This window comes from Anabrus simplex, chromosome 6, assembly GCF_040414725.1.
Source record: "Anabrus simplex isolate iqAnaSimp1 chromosome 6, ASM4041472v1, whole genome shotgun sequence".
Lineage (NCBI taxonomy): Eukaryota > Metazoa > Arthropoda > Insecta > Orthoptera > Tettigoniidae > Anabrus > Anabrus simplex.
In genome coordinates, this window is record NC_090270.1 from 94,044,386 (window position 1) to 94,064,458 (window position 20,073).

Below are 20,073 nucleotides of genomic sequence, written 5' to 3' on the forward strand. Positions count from 1 at the left end.
AATTAATGTTGGGGAGAGTGATAAAAGGTGCTGACATTGAGTTAAGGTGCAAAAAGGTACTGGCATTCAGGAAGTTGGAAAAAGGTGCAATGGAAGCTCAGTTAAGTTGGTTTATTTCAAGTTTTTCTTGTAAATTAAGTCAATTTGAATATCTTAATGGTAAAAAATTATTAAGGTGCAGAACCTAAAATTGCTAGCTCTAGTAATCAATCAATCAATCAATCAATCAATCAATCAATCAATCAATCAATCAATCAATCAATCAATCAATCAATCAATCAATCAATCAATCAATCAATCAATCAATCAATCAATCAATCAATCAATCAATCAATCAATCAATCAATCAATCAATCAATCAATCAATCAATCAATCAATCAATCAATCAATCAATCAATCAATCAATCAATCAATCAATCAATCAATCAATCAATCAATCAATCAATCAATCAATCAATCAATCAATCAATCAATCAATCAATCAATCAATCAATCAATCAATCAATCAATCAATCAATCAATCAATCAATCAATCAATCAATCAATCAATCAATCAATCAATCAATCAATCAATCAATCAATCAATCAATCAATCAATCAATCAATCAATCAATCAATCAATCAATCAATCAATCAATCAATCAATCAATCAATCAATCAATCAATCAATCAATCAATCAATCCTGATCTGCATTTAGGGCAGTCGCCCAGGTGGCAGATTCCCTATCTGTTGCTTTCCAAGCCTTTTCCTAAATGATTTCAAAGAAATTGGAAATTTATTGAACATCTCCCTTGGTAAGTTATTCCAATCCCTAACTCCCCTTCCTATAAATTAATATTTGCCCCAGTTTGTCCTCTTATCTTTATCTTCATAGTGTGATCTTTCCTACTTTTACAAACGCCACTCAAACTTATTCGTCTACTAATGTCATTCCATGCCATCTCTCCGCTGACAGCTCGGAACATACCACTTAGTCGAGCAGCTCTTCTTCTTTCTCTCAATTCTTCCCAACCCAAACATTGCAACATTTTTGTAACGCTACTCTTTTGTCGGAAATCACCCAGAACAAATCGAGCTGCTTTTCTTTGGATTTTTTCCAGTTCTTGAATCAGGTAATCCTGGTGAGGGTCCCATACACTGGAACCATACTCTAGTTGGGGTCTTACCAGAGACTTATATGCACTCTCCTTTACATCCTTACTACAACCCCTAAACATCCTCATAACCATGTGCAGAGATCTGTACCCTTTATTTACAATCCCATTTATGTGATTACCCCAATGAAGATCTTTCCTTATATTAACACCTAGATACTTACAATGATCCCCAAAAGGAACTTTCACCCCATCAACGCAGTAATTAAAACTGAGAGGACTTTTCCTATTTGTGAAACTCACAACCGGACTTTTAACCCCCGTTCATCAACATACCATTGCCTGCTGTCCATCTCACAACATTTTCGAGGTCACGTTGCAGTTGCTCACAATCTTGTAACTTATTTATCACTCTATAGATAATAACATCATCCGCAAAAAGCCTTACCTCCGATTCCACTCCTTTACTCATATCATTTATATATATAAGAAAACATAAAGGTCCGATAATACTGCCTTGAGGAATTCCCCTCTTAATTATTACAGGGTCAGATAAATTAGGACTATCCCGCTCTTCCATAACGTACAGAGAGTAACATAAACTCTAGGGGTTCTGATAGGCCGTATCCCTAATGTATCTGCTAATCTCACAGCATAAACATTATGCACGCTAGAGTAGACTTGTTACTCGCTTCAGTAAATTTGCACTCCAACCTATTACTAACCTATTTTCACTAACGCCAACGCAACATTCTACTTTTTCCGGTCATCGACTCTATATCCACTCACATATTCAGTATCAGATTCGACACCCGCCTCTACCTATGTGGACGAAGGGTAATTACCGAGCTTTCTCACATTCCTGGGCTTCATTGCACGCTGAAGTATTACTGCCTACATTATGAAGGGAACATGCTCGAATGGAATGCGCTTTGACGTTGAAATAATCAGAGGGCTATATCCCCTTTGTTGCATACCATGTTGGAGGACAAATGACAAGATTACTGAAGCACTCAACTCTCATAGTATAACATGCGATCTTGCCGTCAGCGAGGCTTGGCTTTTTGATGAAGCTTGATTGCAACATAACGTCAGATGGTCAATGTACTTTCGTTGGTGAGGAAATAAATTGTCAGAAATTGCTCACACTACATGGTAATTGTAACAATATATCACTAACAACTGGGAAGTGCCTGAAAAATATTACTGTAATCTATACTCTTCTTATTATTATTGCTATGTTTTCTGGTCCATTCCCAATTTTTTAGCACCGGATTTGTCCCAGATTTACGGATGAATATCATTCCAGACGACAACACTACGTTGATGGATCTATCCACTATAGCCTGTTTCTGTGGTGGTTGATACTGAGGTGTATTTTGCGTGATAGATAGATAGATAGATAGATAGATAGATAGATAGATAGATAGATGACGTGCGGCCTCCGGGGAGGCCAAGGTGCAGATCCTTCTATTTGACTCCTATGGGCGACCTGCGCTTATGGCTGCGAGAGGTGTGTTAGGTGTCGCAAAGTCCTACGATGACTATGGGCCAGTGCCCTATCATAATGAGACCGTAACACAACACTTTACTGGATTACGATCAAGTACGGACGAATTTATGACTTTTGTTGTGATCGTTGATAGTAGTGGTAGAGGAAGGAAGGTATTGGGTTTGCGACCACTGTTTATAGCACCTTTCTTCATTCGTTTGCTGCGTGCTGCCTTCTTTTAAATATTGAAACCTATTTTCAAGGAAACCCTGATCACCACCTCTCCTACCCGGCCCTGCCGGGCAACATTCTGATGGAGACGGGACTGGAATCGGCTAACCACGACGTCAGATCTTAGAGATTTGATGCCTTAACAATTATGACCAGCAGGTGGGCTTGTAAGTCAATGAAGACTGTATTAAGACGAATACAAATATACAGTCCCCAAGCTAAGGGAATTAACCATAAGGAGTTACAAACCTTGACCCGGTCGAGAATCGAACCAGAGGCCTTCTGAACCGAAGATCAGTGTGCTGACCACTCAGCCAAGGAGCCGGACTATCGTGATATATTCTTCTTATTTCCTGGCCTTTTTAATGATTTTCTGTGGTCGATACTGATGTGGACTCAATCCTTTTCTTAATCATCGTTATGCGGTCGATTAGATTAGCACTTTTCCTATTTTCTACCACTACGAGCGCTAATGTGACTCTATGCAGAGTATCACTTAAGCCATTCGGTGTGGACATTTTCAAAAATCCAAAAACGCCTGAGGGTATTGAACAAAGGAACACATTACTGAAATAATTATGTAAATAAGTTAATATGGCTAGGATTTGAGTTTGAGTAAAGAAACAAGCGATTTTCACCTGCTTTTGCGAAACTGCATATAGGCCAGGAGCGATTTTCGATTTTTTAAAAGTTCGATAGAGCTATCCCAGACTCACAATTTGAAACCTTCCCGGGCCATTTAGCCTTTCAACTTTCGGCACAGTTGAGGAAATCGTTTAATTTTACATTTTTCGTAGTATGGGGACTCTACTTTTGTCGGCTAAGACATGTTTTCAACATTAAAATACGCGCGTTTTCATTTCTGCAGTAGCTTTACAAATAAAGATAATAATTCGTAAGAAGGAAAAGTTTGAACAGTTCAATGAATGCATATTGACGCTTTAATTTAAATAGCGTAGTGGACTTACTTGTTTATTAATATTACAGTATTACGTAGATGAATTATGTTGACATTTTCTTAAAACTCATTGTAGTCTATATGTGTAAGGAAGAGCAAAGGTATCTCCATACTGGATAAGAAAGAAAGATGAGTTTTAACCCTTTGAGAGCAGGATATTTAAAGCACTGACAAATCTCAAAATTTAGGTTTTTGCACGCTTATAAGTAAACACCATTATAAATTACTGTAGAGGCACATAATACATTACATTTAAAAAAATGGCCAAGTCATATATAAAAAGTGAAAATCCATAAAAATCACACAATCTTCATGATTAATAATGTTTTTTGTGTGGTATTTCACAAAATATGGTGGTGGACACAGCATATTGTTACAGTCTTTGCACTAATATGTGGCCTTATGGTTTTCGTTTTCGAACTTTTTGTCATTTTGAGGTAGGGAACTGTTATCATTGAAATGAAAGAACTGTAGAATTGCTTTACAATTATCACAGAGCAGAGTTGTGTGGATGTATGGATCAGTAGACTGGCATTCTTGTAATTCTATGGTCTGTTTGTGTACATGAACCTCAGTGTAATTAAAAAAAATCAACACAATCCTTTCACAATTAAATCAGTTAATATTTTTGCTCAGGCTGAAGGAAGAATTCCCGGGTAACTATTTTCAACGAACTGTGCGCAATACAAGTTTTTCGCCTCTTATCAGACGGTGGTTGTAAATGTTCTTAATCACTAAGACTTATTCCTTCAGCCTCGATTATGATATTTTCAGGAAGAACGTCTTCTTCAACTGCTTCATCCGTATCAATCGGAATCCTCTCTTACATCATTCATCAAAATTTCCAACAGTATCTCACTATCCACTACTATAAGGACAGTCAAATGAAAACCGAACAACCTCTATAAAATGATCATGGAATGGTTTTATTAAAAAGTAATTACCACAAGTTTTAAAATATTTATCCCCCAGCGAGACGAGATGATCAATTTCAATTTTGTACAAAGTGGTAGGTTGTTGTCGGATAAACAACCGCACTTGCACTTCCTATTCCGAATGAAACGAATGTCCACGAACATCCTTCTTCAGGTCCCCAAAAGTGTGAAAATCACAAGATAAAAGGTCCTGGCTGCACGGACGTTGTTGAAGTGTTTCCCAACCAAATCGCTGATGCGAAACCTTCGCCATATTGGAAGCATGGGGGTGAACATCATCATGCAACAAGGTGACACCGTTCGACAGCATTCCAGAGCATTTTGACTTTATGGCGCGTCTCAGTTTCTGCAAAGTGTCTTCACAGTACTGCGCCACCAGATAACGAGTCACATTTCTCTGCTCTTCTTTGTTTGCCTCCATTTCTACAGCTGGACGAACACTCTAGACAAGCCTGCGCGCCAACAAAGACATAACCCAACAACTGCGTGCACCTATGTGTTGTCACTATGCAGTTCTCCCACAACAGTGATGACAGTATCGATACGTAACAACAGTGTTGCTACCTTTCGAGCGAAATGTGTGTTAAGACGGGTGTTGGTTTTTAGCTGACTGCCCCTTACACTTCAGCACGACTGTGAGCGGCCATGTTCGTCAGCAAGCAGTTGATTCCGAAAACCGTAGACATTCATGTACAAAAACTGAGTTTACGGCACTTCCCGTGAGGATACGAATACGCGCAAGTTTCAGTAACGCAGCCAGTAGATGGAACATAGCTTATAATTTTAATTATTGCTCTAAGACATAGAGAAGAAAAGATATGACACTCGGAATTTCGACACGCGATATATTGCGCCGTGACTCGCATTGGGAAAGAAAGATTACTGTGCTAATTTTCGCTGCAAAAAGCGATTATACATGTTTATAAATATAGTATTAAGCATAGGATACAGTATGAAATATTCATTTCTGAAAACGGGAAGTGAGCATTTCAAATCTCCAGTCTTCCAGTTAATATCGTCAGGAGCGTTAAAGATATACCTAAAACAAGCAATGCAGATTTCATCCCGACGTACATGTTATTGAACATAATGTACATTTCAATGAATGTATTTTCGCGCTTTATTTTAAAGAGCCCTGAACTGATTTTGGATAACCACATGAAGCTTAACCATAACATTACAGTATTGTTGGTCGCTTACAAAAAAGTTCGACACATTATTTTCACTGACAAATACAGGCCTATACATTTAAAAGATGAACCAGTGAAGTTACATCAGATGGAATGGTTGTTATTTTAAAATAGTAGTACTATTAGTAGTAATCAAACCGAGCGAGTTGGTGGTGCGGTTAGGGATTACGCAGCTGCGAGCTTGCATTCAGGAGATAGTGTGTTCAATCCCCACTGTTGGCTCCTCTGAAGATGGTTTTCCGTGGTTTCCCATTTTCAAACCAGGCAAATGGTGGGGCCGTACCTTAATTAATGATACGGCCGCTACCTTCCCATTCCTAGCCCATTCCTATTCCATCGTCGCCACAAGACATATCTGTGTCGGTGCGACGTAAAGCAAATTGTATTAAAAAAAATAATTAGCAGTGAATTTCCTATTAAGTGATGTATATCTCTAGCCGAACTTCGTTCTTGAGTAGTATTTTCACCTACAGTCATCATTCTGAAATGTTGTAGGTAAAATTGACATGTACATGACATTATGATGATGATGATGATTATTATGATTATTATTATTATTATTATTATTATTATTATTATTATTATTATTATTATTATTATTATTATTATTATTATTATTGTACCGGTTGGTACACCTATACGCCGCACATTTGAATTTTCCGCCTTAAATACTCCTCTACAGCTGAAACTCTGAACTTTGAAACTGAATTAATTCAACCGTTTAACGGAAGATGTCACTGTGTCCATTTCGAATTGTTTTTGTTTACTAATTAATCAAGAAGTGTGGACATTCTCTCACAGATGTGTCTACCAAAAACTATGATCATGCACCCTGGTGCGAAGTGAAGGAACTTTTCTTGAAGATATTTTGTATTCATAAGTTTGTTGTTTACTAAATGTTGTTCTTTCATTTGTGGGTTGGCAATATTAATCTTTCTTTCCGCCAGTTTTGAAATTAGCCAATCGTAAATTTCTGTCATTAATTTTTAGCCAATGGCGTCTTTCTTCCCCATTGTTGATGTGTAACTGTAAGCTATCCAATAAACGTCTGTGGGTATGTCTTAATCATTCATGAAAGGTCTCGAATCTTCCCCGAGAGTATAAAAACTGCTGATTTTCCGGGCTCTCCGCCACTCGTACAACATCTAGCTTAGTGTATGGAAGTATAGCAGGAGGCGGGAAGCGCCTCTTTCATCCGCCAGCTGCTCTTCTACAAGGTAATGGCCTTTTAACATCTTTAATTCTTGCTAGCTCAGCAGTTTAGCCCTCGGAGAAGGACCGAAACTTTTTCAATGTAACCTACTTTTCGAAAAATGTAACTTAGTGCCGGCTTATGTAAAAGTTTCTTATTACTTTAACTGTAAATCGGGGATAGAGAGTGCTTTACCCTCTCAAGCTCCCCTTCATTTTGACTTGAGGTGACTACGTTTTCGTAACTGATTTTCTTCTCTTATGTATTAAAATTTTCTTATACGAGTCACCTCCCTAGTTTGGGAATAGCCCCTGTATTACCGGCCTTGTGCCCCTTAGGTTTTATACGGTTTCATGTAGGAGTGCAAGCAACGCCTCGATTTATCTTGCTTTTTTGGCCATTTAATTAATCTGTTCTTTCCTGTAAGGCCCAGTAGGTTGGGTACTAGATACCCCCGTTTCATTTGATGTAAGAGGTGCCTTGATGGCAATTTATGTAATAGTCTGGTATTGCATTTAATAGGCTCGTAAAATTGAGAGCGGGTTAGCTCTCTTACTTATGGTAAATGTGCCTCAGAGAGGCTTGAGATTTAAAGGTGGGAGCAAGGGCTCCATGTCGTAAGGGGATTTCTGCCCTTTGGTAATATGTGGTTGTGAGCTGAGAGCTCAGGAATTGTAAAAATTAGGACTTGTGGCCCAGATTGTTAAAGTCTCTCTAAATCTCGGCTTTCTTGATCTTGTACCTGATTTGACTAGTTGTTATTTGTTAAAATCTGAAATTTTTATGTGAAAATTGTTAAGTTTTGAAAATATAACCTTTATTGAAATTTAAATTCATCTTTCCGCCTTGTAGTTAGACCCATTCCAGCCCGCACCTTCTTTCACCTCTGCTGATCCACCAAAATTATTATTATTATTATTATTATTATTGTACCGGGCGGTACACCTCCACACCGCTAATTTAAAATGTGCGCCTGTTGAAACTCCTCTGCTGGAGGAAGTCTGAACTTTATATACGCTATTAATTCGCTACCTTCTCAGAAGATGTCACCACGTGGAAAATTTTGAGTTTTTGAACTGTGTCATTTTTGATGTGTCTTTGTTTCGCCTGAAGTAAGAAGTGTGAACTTTCTCTCCTAGAGGACACTACGGAAGATCAACAATAGTGCACCCTAGTGCGGAGTCAAAGAACTATTTTGTTGGAGAAATTTTTATTTCAAATGTTTGTCTTTGCTAAATTTCTTTCTGTTTAAGTTGGCTGTATACCCCTCTTTTTCCCCTTGTTTTAGATTTATCCAATCCCGAATTTCTTTTAGTAATTTCCGACCAATCCGATGTATTTCTCCCCAACTTGGATATGTTTCTGTAACCTAGCCAATAAAATTATTGTGGGCGGGTGTTTTCATTCCCCTAACGCCTAGAACCTTCCACGAGAGGATATAAACTGCTGATTTTTGGGTCTCTGCGCCACTTCTGTTCCATCTTTCAGTGTGTTAAGTACATAGCAGGGGGCGGGAAGCGCCTCTTTCTTCGGCAGCGGTCAACAACAAGGTAATGGCCGATTAATAACTTCTTTTTTTGCTAGCTCAGCAGTTTAACTTTCGGGGCGGGTTCTAAGCGTTCAACCATGTAACCTTTTCCTAAAATGTAACTACTCTTTTCATATATTCTCTTTTAAAGCTTCATACTGGGATAGAGAGTGCTAACCCTCTCGAGCTCCCACTCATATTGTTGTGAGGTGAACTTAGTTTTCTCAACCTATTCTCCGTTAACGTAAAACAAATTGTTCTCTTCTTAAGTCACCTCTTTAGTATGGGATTAGCCCTTGTATTAACGGCCTAGGGCCAAGTAGGTCTTAATCAAAGTGTATTAGGAGTGCAAGTTCGCCTCCTCTCAAATTGTTTTAGAGGTCATTTAATTAACCTGCTTTTCATTTAATAGACCTCAGTAGATTGGGTATGTCACCCCTGTGTTTATGTCCGTTGAGGACAGCTTGAAGGTGGAGTTTGGTGTGGCCTGGGAGAGGCTTAAATTAAAGAGCGAGTGGCTCTTTTGGAAACGGAGTGTTGTATGCCTCGAGGAGGCTTTACTGTGTAATTTGGAGCAAGTGCTCCAGGGTTTGATTGGGGTCTTCTGCCCCTTTGTTAAAATTTGTATATCGGAAAGTTGGGCTAGTTGCTCAAGAATTGTGAACTCAGGGCTCGAAGCCCAAATTCTGTAATCCCTGTAATTGTACATTTCAAATTGTGTTTCGGCTACTAAGTACCTGTTCTTTGTTATTACTTAATATTGAAAAGAAAATATAACCTTGTTAAATTTTACATTAACTTTGATTCCGTAGTTTGAGACCCATTCACGCCCGCACCTTCTTACACCTCTACCTACCACCAAAATAGGGTAACAATTATTATTATTATTATTATTATTATTATTATTATTATTATTATTATTATTATTATTATTATTATTATTATTATTATTATTATTATTATTATTATTATTATTATTACCTATGTTGATACATGTTACATCACTCTTATATTTGGAAAGCATGACATGCATTTCGATGTATATTATGTTAGTATATTAGCTAAATTAAGTTGACCTATTTTAGAATGCACAGTGTCCGCAACTCTGCCAAATCGTCTACCTCACACTGAGCACGAGCATCTCTTTGAACTTAGTTCAAACCTTAACCTGATTGAAACTTCCAATAGCGAATTAGTCGATGTTGACTAGATTACTACTGATCTAGGCACTCGCCTTATGATAAAAAGTAAACTCTTTTCCTCATCCCAATGTGGTGCAGCTCTATTCAGGCACACGCGCAATGAAGGTAAGTTGCACGTACCATTTTGACCACATAACAGGACTTCCGCTATTCTTAAATCTCTGGCAGTACCAAGAATAGAACCCGGGCCTCTGAGGATGGCAGCTAACCGTTACACTACGGAGACTAACGCCTTATGGTGATAAAAGTGAAATAAGTATTTCTAAATTTAAAGTTTACAGTCACTCAGTGAACTTGTTTCTCCTTTCATGTGTTTATTTCCTGAAATTAATAAGGTTTTTCATTTTTCCCTTGAAAATATTGTGGTTAATGTAACCTTTTGTTTGCATTTCAATTGTTAATAGTGTTTATAATTACCTTATCAATCAATCAATCAATCAATCAATCAATCAATCAATCAATCAATCAATCAATCAATCAATCAATCAATCAATCAATCAATCAATCAATCAATCAATCAATCAATCAATCAATCAATCAATCAATCAATCAATCAATCAATCAATCAATCAATCAATCAATCAATCAATCAATCAATCAATCAATCAATCAATCAATCAATCAATCAATCAATCAATCAATCAATCAATCAATCAATCAATCAATCAATCAATCAATCAATCAATCAATCAATCAATCAATCAATCAATCAATCAATCAATCAATCAATCAATCAATCAATCAATCAATCAATCAATCAATCAATCAATCAATCAATCAATCAATCAATCAATCAATCAATCAATCAATCAATCAATCAATCAATCAATCAATCAATCAATCAATCAATCAATCAATCAATCAATCAATCAATCAATCAATCAATCAATCAATCAATCAATCAATCAATCAATCAATCAATCAATCAATCAATCAATCAATCAATCAATCAATCAATCAATCAATCAATCAATCAATCAATCAATCAATCAATCAATCAATCAATCAATCAATCAATCAATCAATCAATCAATCAATCAATCAATCAATCAATCAATCAATCAATCAATCTTATTTCGGAGGAACTTTGGAGAACATAGCCTACTTATCTATTTTGTGTTTATCTACCTTCTAGGGAGCAGCGTTGGGAACTATGGTAGGACAAATGACTTACGGGAAGCGGCAATTTGAAGAATATGATACAATCATGAGACGACTGATTCCAAAGGTGCATTCTGTTATGAAGGAATTGGTCCCTTTCATAGACGCCGATACGAGTGCTTTTGCCAAATATATGGTGAGTAGTGTTCAAAATATTTTAGATAATTTTTCAGAGGTTCCTAGACATGGTTGATGAATGCAAACCTAAGTACTGGCGCTGATAGCTGAAAATACTGAACAAGTACTCTCGGTAGGAGATACGCGCAGAAATCTATTTCTGTAGGCAGAAAACACGTAAACACGGTAAACTTGTTGAACAACATAATTTTGTCTCAGCATTTATTCACAATCCTTACGAAAATATTGAAAGTTTACGTCGTCGTCACGTTTTACACGTTAAAGCTTCTTTCCATAGTTCTAACAGGCCGATGTGAACAATTATTATATTATTCGAAAAGCCTGGTTCAGAGAAGACTAAAATAAGTATTAATAATATGGGCTTCGCGTAAAATATCTAACTCATTAACCGTCAAATATATCGAGTTGGGACGTTTTTATTCATTTCCTGCCCCAAAAACCTACTGATGTTTAGTGTCAAAACTGTTTACCGCATAATTATTCAAGAACGCGATGGGAATTTCAACCTGAAGCAGTGATGAACAAGTATATATGTGTAGTTCTTAGTAAGCATATAGCTGTTGTTATCATTATTACTATTATTATTAAACTTCGTACATGTAAATTAATAAAATGCTATCTTCTGGACACGTCGGGTACTGCGACTTTGTGGAAGAAACGGGAGAGAACTTCTGATGTAAAACGTGGGAAATCAACTAAAAAACTTAAGAATGTCATCTGTTTTTATCAGTTTTACTTGGAACTTGCCTTCTCTGCTTGACTGCACAATACGTTCAACGTAATATTAATACAATGTATTCTATCAATCAACATATTTCTCTTTACGAATCCAAAACCTCGAACAGAATGGCCCCTGATAGTTTTAAATTTATGAAGGGAGGTTAAAGAAGCTAAAAATCTCACAAATACACTGTTCTTGTTTTCTCCACTGTACCCATTTCAAAAACTGCATTACATGCAGAAAGCGGGATTTCCTGAGGAGGCCCGGTTTCGTCATAAGATATAACATTCTGCACGACAATAGAGAGTATGGGAGGATGGATAAATACGGGTTCTGTCAGAAACGATAGCTCAACTTTTCAAGGTAACGTATGAACATTTAAGTCAAAACCAAATAAAAGTGGAGAAATCTAGTTTCTGAAGTAACTGATTCTTTGTTAGCTTCGGAATTTCAGGGTTAAAACACTAATACCAACACCTCTCTCTAGCATCTGAGCTAAATTTTATACGATATGTTGTGAAGTAATGCAGTTTGTTCTTGCTGTAGGAGGCACTGAAGCTCCCGAAGCGAACTGAAGAAGAGGAACTAGCCCGGAACAACGCTCTGCAGGAGGCACTCTGTGGAGCTGTAAAGGTGCCACTCAGCATGGCCCAGACGGCTAACAGACTTTGGCCCTCTCTGAGAGAACTGGCGACCGTATGCAACTTAGGAACAGCATCTGATTTACAGGTAAACTATTACTATTTTTCTTAATGTGGTCATCTGCATATGGTTTTCCGTGCTTTCTCATTTTCAAACCAGGCTAAACCTTAACTAAGTTCACAGCCACTTCTTTCCCAGTCCTATCCCATCGTCCCCAAAAGGCCTAACGGAATCGGTACGACGTTGAAACACATGCAAATCTTCTATGTCTAAAATGTCTGAATTCGAATTGAGGTGTCTAGTGCACGACTAACTTAAGTTTATTTCGTTTATTATCGAAACAAAGTGGCTGAGTGAATAAATATTATAACCTGTCATTTCCTTCCATGTCACTTTCCACTCCGTCATGGATGCGGCAGAGGACAGAGGTTGAATGTGATTAATGGTTGGAGATTTAATCAATCAATCCCTTGTCAAACTGAAATTAATATCTGAGGTTCTCGGGATTCGAACCCGGGACAGTCGAACTGGATATCGGTGGGTAGACCAATACACCAATGTGCTCTTCCTAAACGAATAGGAAGGAAGGAAGGAAGGAAGGAAGGAAGGAAGGAAGGAAGGAAGGAAGGAAGGAAGGAAGGAAGGAAGGAAGGAAGGAAGGAAGGAAGGAAGGAAGGAAGGAAGGAAGGAAGGAAGGAAGGTAACGTGTATTTATATATGACTACGAATGCAGTGCTTACAGACACAGGACCTCCAGTTTTACGTAGAATTCGCCACATGCATTGGGCGTGATGCAAACCGCGGATATCTTCGTGAGAAACCAGTGACGGCGTCATTCGGTTATCACACTCTCTCCTACATGAATGAAATGTCCTATGGAAGACACATAATTTTAACTAAACTGAATTTTCTTTACCATTCTTTGATGAAAGATTCAAATTTATTAGTTTTTCCTTTACCGATTTTCACGGGCGGGATTGCTGATGGCTCGGCCACCAGTTGCACGCCGAAGGTTCTCTGGAAAGTTTTGTATGTTTGGAAGAGAAATATTGATACAGACAAAAAGCCAAGGAGAAGATATTTTATTCATATATTTTGCAGAAATAAAGAGAGAAAGAGAGAAAGAGAGAAAGAGAGAAAGAGAGAAAGAGAGAGAGAGAGAGAGAGAGAGAGAGAGGGGTTGCAAAAATACTCTGAGAGTTCATTGAATAAATCACTTTTTGAAAAGAAAATATATTGATGAGTGGAAACGATGTTTTCTATAAACATTAGCGTGTTTTGGAAGATCTTTAATTACAATTCATAACTTCAGCAACTCTCATTCCTTTCACACATTTCCTTTTTAAACAAGGATATTCTTCCCTGGAAGTTCTACTCTGTTAGATATCCTTTGTTCAATTCGGCCCCTCCTCAGTTTCCTTTTTGTGATTCTTTTTCATTGGCATCAACTGGAAAATGTGAAGGATCTCTGTGAATCTGATTATCAGAGTCCGGATTTTTAGGCACTGATAGGTTAGAATCCACAAGTATACACCACCCTGTACGGTGGTTATGCTATGTGATTTGCATAGACATTAGGGGTACGACGTATAGAACTCCTTTTCATTATTATTTATAACTTCCCTAATTACAAGGTTGCCACTAGGACAAAGTATACTTATTTTTTTCATTACAAAACTTACCATCACTGTTTAACAGGTTATAAAAACTTACTATGTTATAAATCATATGAGCATGGAATATGAGGCGTCTTTCACATTGAGTACAAAGAAGGAATTAAGAAGCAAAATGTACGCACACGATGATATTGACTGTAAAAATGGTTTCTTAAAATTAATATTGAACCGCACCGCAGATGGAAGCTACCGCTGTATTTGTCAATAGGTGTTTTTCTGAACCTAATGAAGTCCAAAACTGCGATAAGAATTGTTCCCCGGGCTCCCACCATCAAGCCTGTGACCGATATATTTTGCAGTCCATATTTTTCTTTATGATACGAGACTGTAGGGTCATACATACTCTTTTTCTCTAAATCCACTTTTCCCGTTGACCAGAATGCGATGAAAATCGCACCGTTGGGTCAATTATCATTCCATTCGTGTTTTCAGATTTAAAGGTAGTGAGTGATATCTATTCGTCTAGTGCTTCAATTTGCCGCCAATCCAGACTCTTCCTCGTAGACCACATAGCCTCGTTCTTTTAGGGCGCCGGCCATCATGTGACGAATCTTGCAGTGTCGACTATTCCTTAAAACATCTCCGAACGGACAAGCACCCATGACATGGGCATGTGATTCGTGTTCTCTGTGACAACGCTGACAGAGGGTGTTATCCTGGAATCTGCTCGGTAGGGAGCGAACTAACGATTTATGTTACTCCTATTATATTATGGAAGAATTGGCTGCACAACACTTCCTACAAACAAAATTAGTTTACATTATAACCTAATACTACCTAAAATTCGATGTCTACTGATTAAACACTGTTGTAGCAAAGATAACTGCATGAAACATTTTACATTCAAGTGTGAGTGATCGTCTGGGTGGCATCATTACTGAATGCTCACCAAGAGAGTCGCCATTCCAATCAAGCACTTCTACTGTAGATAAGATTTTTTTGAAATAAGTGTTTGCAATCCACATAGGACTGGAAGTGCCGTTGCCATGACGACGATATCAACAGTTACGTAAACAAATGAAGTAAAGAAAGAAGTAAATAGCTGAATATCTGTAGAATAGCCTTTCTTGTAATTTATACAAGCAGAGCAAAAAGCATAGGGAAGGACATATACTTGGCGTTTCTTGATATTACAGCTGCATTAACTCGGATTCAAAAGAGGAATAATGTGGAAAGCATTGAGAACTGTATAGAGAGGAGGAAAGCTGATTGGATTAAGCCAAAGCATAATTCTGCCTGGTGACACAAGTAGACAGTTCTGGATAGAAAGGCGCGTGAAGCAAGGTGACAGTTTGAGCGCACTCTTCTTCTTCTCCTTCTTTTCATTGGGCCAAGTGACTACGCAGTACAAAGCGAGAACGAAGGGAATCAAGTTTGTTAACTGGAGAATGAGATCAGTTTACCTCCGATCACCTGTATGCGCCGATGACGAGTTCTTCAGGAAGTTGTCGCAGCACGGACAGGCGCCTTGCAAGACAGATGATTCTCCATCGATATCAGCAATAGCAGGGTAATGGAGATAGAAGGAGGAAAAGACGGAATGTTGGTGAAGTAAACGAAGCAACACCATGGTACAACGGTGCAATGCCGACATAGGAATGGAGAATAGACGGACAGATCAACATGCGAGTGCAGGAGGCTAACAGTGTGAATTAACAGCTGAATGAGTGTCTCATTGGGAAGAATCTACAATCCTACCTACTCTCACATAAGGTGCTGAAACTCGGATTAGGCTATATTCGAAAGAAATGAAAGAAGAGTGAATGCCTCAGAGATGAATAAAATCAGAAGAGAGAGAATAAAAATGCAGCAACCAGAGAAGTGTTGAAGGTAGAATAGCCGGTATATACCATCCAAAATGAAGCTCTAGGTCGCCATAGATACGTTTCAAGAATGAGACCAAGACCGATAATAATTCGAATATAACCACCTTCGAGGAAGGAATAGATCCAGTGTGTCGTAGAGGGGAAGACAGAAAAGGAAAGAGTCTGCACCTAGCCAGGCACCTCACTGGCGATGAAGTGAGTATATTGCAAAAGTGGCTGGTAATTTGCACAATTTTCAGCAGTTCATCCTAAAAAATTTCACTAATTCCTGTAAAAGTCTATGTCTTAATAAAGGTGATCTGCATTGCTTTACGAAAGTATTTATGGCGTGCAAATCAAATCAAATCAAATCAAATCAAATCAAATCAAATCAAATCAAATCAAATCAAATCAAATCAAATCAAATCAAATCAAATCAAATCAAATCAAATCAAATCAAATCAAATCAAATCAAATCAAATCAAATCAAATCAAATCAAATCAAATCAAATCAAATCAAATCAAATCAAATCAAATCAAATCAAATCAAATCAAATCAAATCAAATCAAATCAAATCAAATCAAATCAAATCAAATCAAAATCAAAATAAAAAAATAAAAAAAATCAAAATCAAAATCAAATCAACTCAAACCAAATCAAATGAAATACAATCAAATTCACCCACGGTACCCGTAAATCGTCGTAAGACAGCACTAAACAGAGAAAACTGCAAATGTCTCTCAACTTTGAATCGTGAAATAGTGACAATGGGTCTAGGACTGTTTCTGAAGGGCGATGAAGGAAATATGTTCTACATGTTTACCTTCATTGTGAAGAACAAATTCCATACGATCGATTAGTTCGGATATTATTATTTCAGAGATAATTAATTCAAGGTTCGTGGGAAGGTCGTGCAGAGTTTGTGGAGATGGTCTGAAACGGTTCTCCTCTAACAGCCCCCTTGAAATGCACAGGGTATTTTTAGGTCTGGACTTCGAAAAATATTTTATAGGAATCTGTGCTCGCAAAACATTTCACGTTGTATGGATGGTTATAACCTAAATATTGGTACAAAACTGCGTTTGAAAGTGCTTTTATGTCCTACATTTGTTGCGTTTCTCTACGGGGTCGGGTATGAAGTCGGATGAAATTTCGTAGCGACATTTTAAGACCAGATGCCCTTCCTGACGTTAACCTCATTAGAGAAGTTAACGAGATGAAATTAATGACGTGATGTATGATATAAGAAAGGGAGAGGATGAAACCCGGTGCTGGCACATAACCTACTCCTGTCGAATGGCACCAAGGGGTCTGCTCACTGCTTAACATCTCCATCGGGTGACCATATGGCCACCATATAAGCACTGCGGGAAGTTTGGAATTTAATCCAGGCTTTTGGCACGCAATGTAATTATTATAAATTTCATACCACCATTTTCCCTACCCTGCCGGCCAGCATTCAGATGGTGAAATTTCCTTCGACCGACGGGACTCGAACCGGCTAACCACGGTGTCAGACCATTTATAGATATCACGGATTAACGATCTTGGCCTCCAGGCGGGCTAAAACTTCATTCTTTTAAGTGAAACGTACATATCTATGAATATGAATTATACAAAAAAAAAAAACAGTGTTTGAGTATGTATTATATACTAAATGGCTAAACGGTTAGCGGGCTGGCCTTTGGTCTAAGGTGCCCCGGGGTCGGTTTCCGGTCGTGTCGGGGATTTTAACCCTCACTGGTTAATTTTGACGGTTCGGGGACTGGGTGTGTATGCTGTCTTCTGCATTACAATTCATCATATGTAGGGCCTCATTCTTAGAGACGCGCAGGTCAGGCGTAAACTCGGAAGACCTGCGCCAGGCCTCTCTGGAGGCCACACGCCATTCTAATTATATTCTAAATTCCAAATTTTCCATATAATCGAAGTGCAACTGAACAAAACAAAATCATATTTTTCTATAGGCTATTTAAAAGGATATCTCAAACAGGTTTTGGGAATACTTTTTCTATTATTGACATTCCCTGAAAATATTATTTAAACCTATAGATCAGGTAAAAAAAAAGATTTGTTCAAGTCCAGAATATCCCCTCAATCAGTTATGACCACTACCACCACCATCACCACCACCACCACCATTTCCTTCAGTATGGCACAAGCAGGATAAAGCAGAGAGCGACTTTCTGCACGATATATCCTCGAGTGAAATGGCGACATTTCATCTACGAGACTTCTTGTTAAAATTACATCATCAAATACCAATTAAAATAGCAATTAGCTGAAGTAAGAGAGTATGTGGTTTACTTGCTTCCAGGTCGGAGCCCGGTGTTTAGAGACAGCGGCGTGGGGCGCCTTCTACAATGTTCACATTAACCTGCGGGACTTGCAGGATACGACACTGAAAGAGCAGTTTTTCTCCGCAGCCAAACAGGCCGTGGAATCCGCTGAACAGGGATGTGCCGCAGTACTGGAAGTGATGGAAAAGCGCCTCAATTCATCCAGCAAATCTTGAACAATATACCAACGACTTCTACATATTCTAGGAGTTTCTTCTTTACCTGAGAACCAACTGTAACCCTTACTAATATTTCATCAATATATTATAAATTTTAACTACGGAGACCATAAAATGGTGGTAATTTCCTTTTTTGTATGCACTTTTACTTTTATAAAGAAATAAATGAGAAGTTTTTGTGAATTTTATTTCAGTATCACTTCATAAACATTTCTTTGTCATAGAAACTGGAGATATGCGACAGGAGTCACCGGATAAGACGTTCTTCATATTAATCTTAATATTAACTGAGCCTCAGTAACTGGGTGAGACACTAATTGGGCACCTTCTAAAACCTATATAAACTTGGGAGTTGGAATGGCGATCGCAGTGTTTTAAGCAGAATATGGCATCTCTTCCACTTTCACCAGGCTTCTGCCTTTCAAATTTCCTGACAGACATTCTTAGGTCACTTCTTCCAGATCCATCGGTATTAGGTTTGTGAGATGTAGGCTGCCTTTCACTTTTTGCTCTCCATGTCCCTTCTCCTTAATTACGTAATAACATCATACGCGACACTCTCCAGGAAACGATACATTTAGTCGCGCGACAAAGTTTTACGCTACGAAGGAAAAAGGCGGGAAGGACGTGAAATACAGATTTTTGATTCCAGTACCATCCGTTAGCCTAATCCTTGAACGACGTGATGAAAGGAGTAACGTAGAGCCGGTCTCAAGCCCGGATAAGAGAGGAGACGCACCCTAGCCCATGAGCCCTTTAGCCCATTAGCCCTTTAGCCCTTTTTTCCATTAGCCCTTTAGCCTATTAGCCTATTAGCCCTTTAGCCCTACAAGGAATGTGCGGCAATCTGATCTTCTTAGAACAATGGTATCCCTGTGTTCTAAACACATGTTGTGTCGAGTGCAGTGTTCGATTCTAGTCTTGTTATTACTTATTTAGTGATCTGAACACATCAAACAATGTTTTAAACGCATGTTGAAGTTAACGACATCGAGTACAGTGTTCGATTCTAGTTTTGTTATGTTTTATTCACTTCTTTTGTAATCTGAAAATCTAAACGTGCACAACTATGATGACGTCATCGCTGCAGCACATGCACACTCTTGCTTTCATGATGCATACTTATTGCATTCCTTTGCCTCCTTACTCTTGAGAAAACGATCAAGTCTAAACATGTACAATAACGTCATCACTGCAGCACGTGCTCACTCTAGCCTTCGCGATGCGTGTTTAAACTTGTACCTTAACAGAGGAGAAGGTCATAACAGCAGCCACCATCTTGTGTAGTAACCTCTAAGTGCTAATTAGCGTCGGGAAGGGTATCTTGTCGTAAACTAAGGATAGTCTCCTTCAAGATGGTAGATGAGAGGTTAGGTTCACGTACGCACTAAAGTTGATGATAGCGAACGGATTTTTTTCAAATTACCCGCCACCACATTTCAAAGGTATGTAGCTAAAGATACCAGCACGGTGCCCTGTTGATTAATGATGGCAGCTGGAAACAATTTCAAATTGCCGCCACCACATTTCAAAGGTAGTAGCTAAAGATGGAAGCACGGTACTCTGTTAATTAAAGATGGCGGATGA

At 38.2% G+C, this 20,073-nt stretch overlaps 1 protein-coding gene across 1 annotated transcript in view; it reads left to right on the forward strand.

Annotated features, from left to right (window-relative positions):
- LOC136875479 (formimidoyltransferase-cyclodeaminase) overlaps positions 1-18,667 on the forward strand; it is a 209,270-nt gene extending 190,603 nt beyond the window's left edge. Inside the window, exons 8-10 of the mRNA XM_067149026.2 lie at positions 10,960-11,121; positions 12,391-12,573; positions 18,286-18,667. Of these exons, the coding sequence (XP_067005127.2) occupies positions 10,960-11,121; positions 12,391-12,573; positions 18,286-18,483 (543 nt within the window). The 3' untranslated portion in view covers positions 18,484-18,667. The remainder of the gene's footprint in view (positions 1-10,959; positions 11,122-12,390; positions 12,574-18,285) is intronic.
- Positions 18,668-20,073: the final 1,406 nt, after the last annotated feature.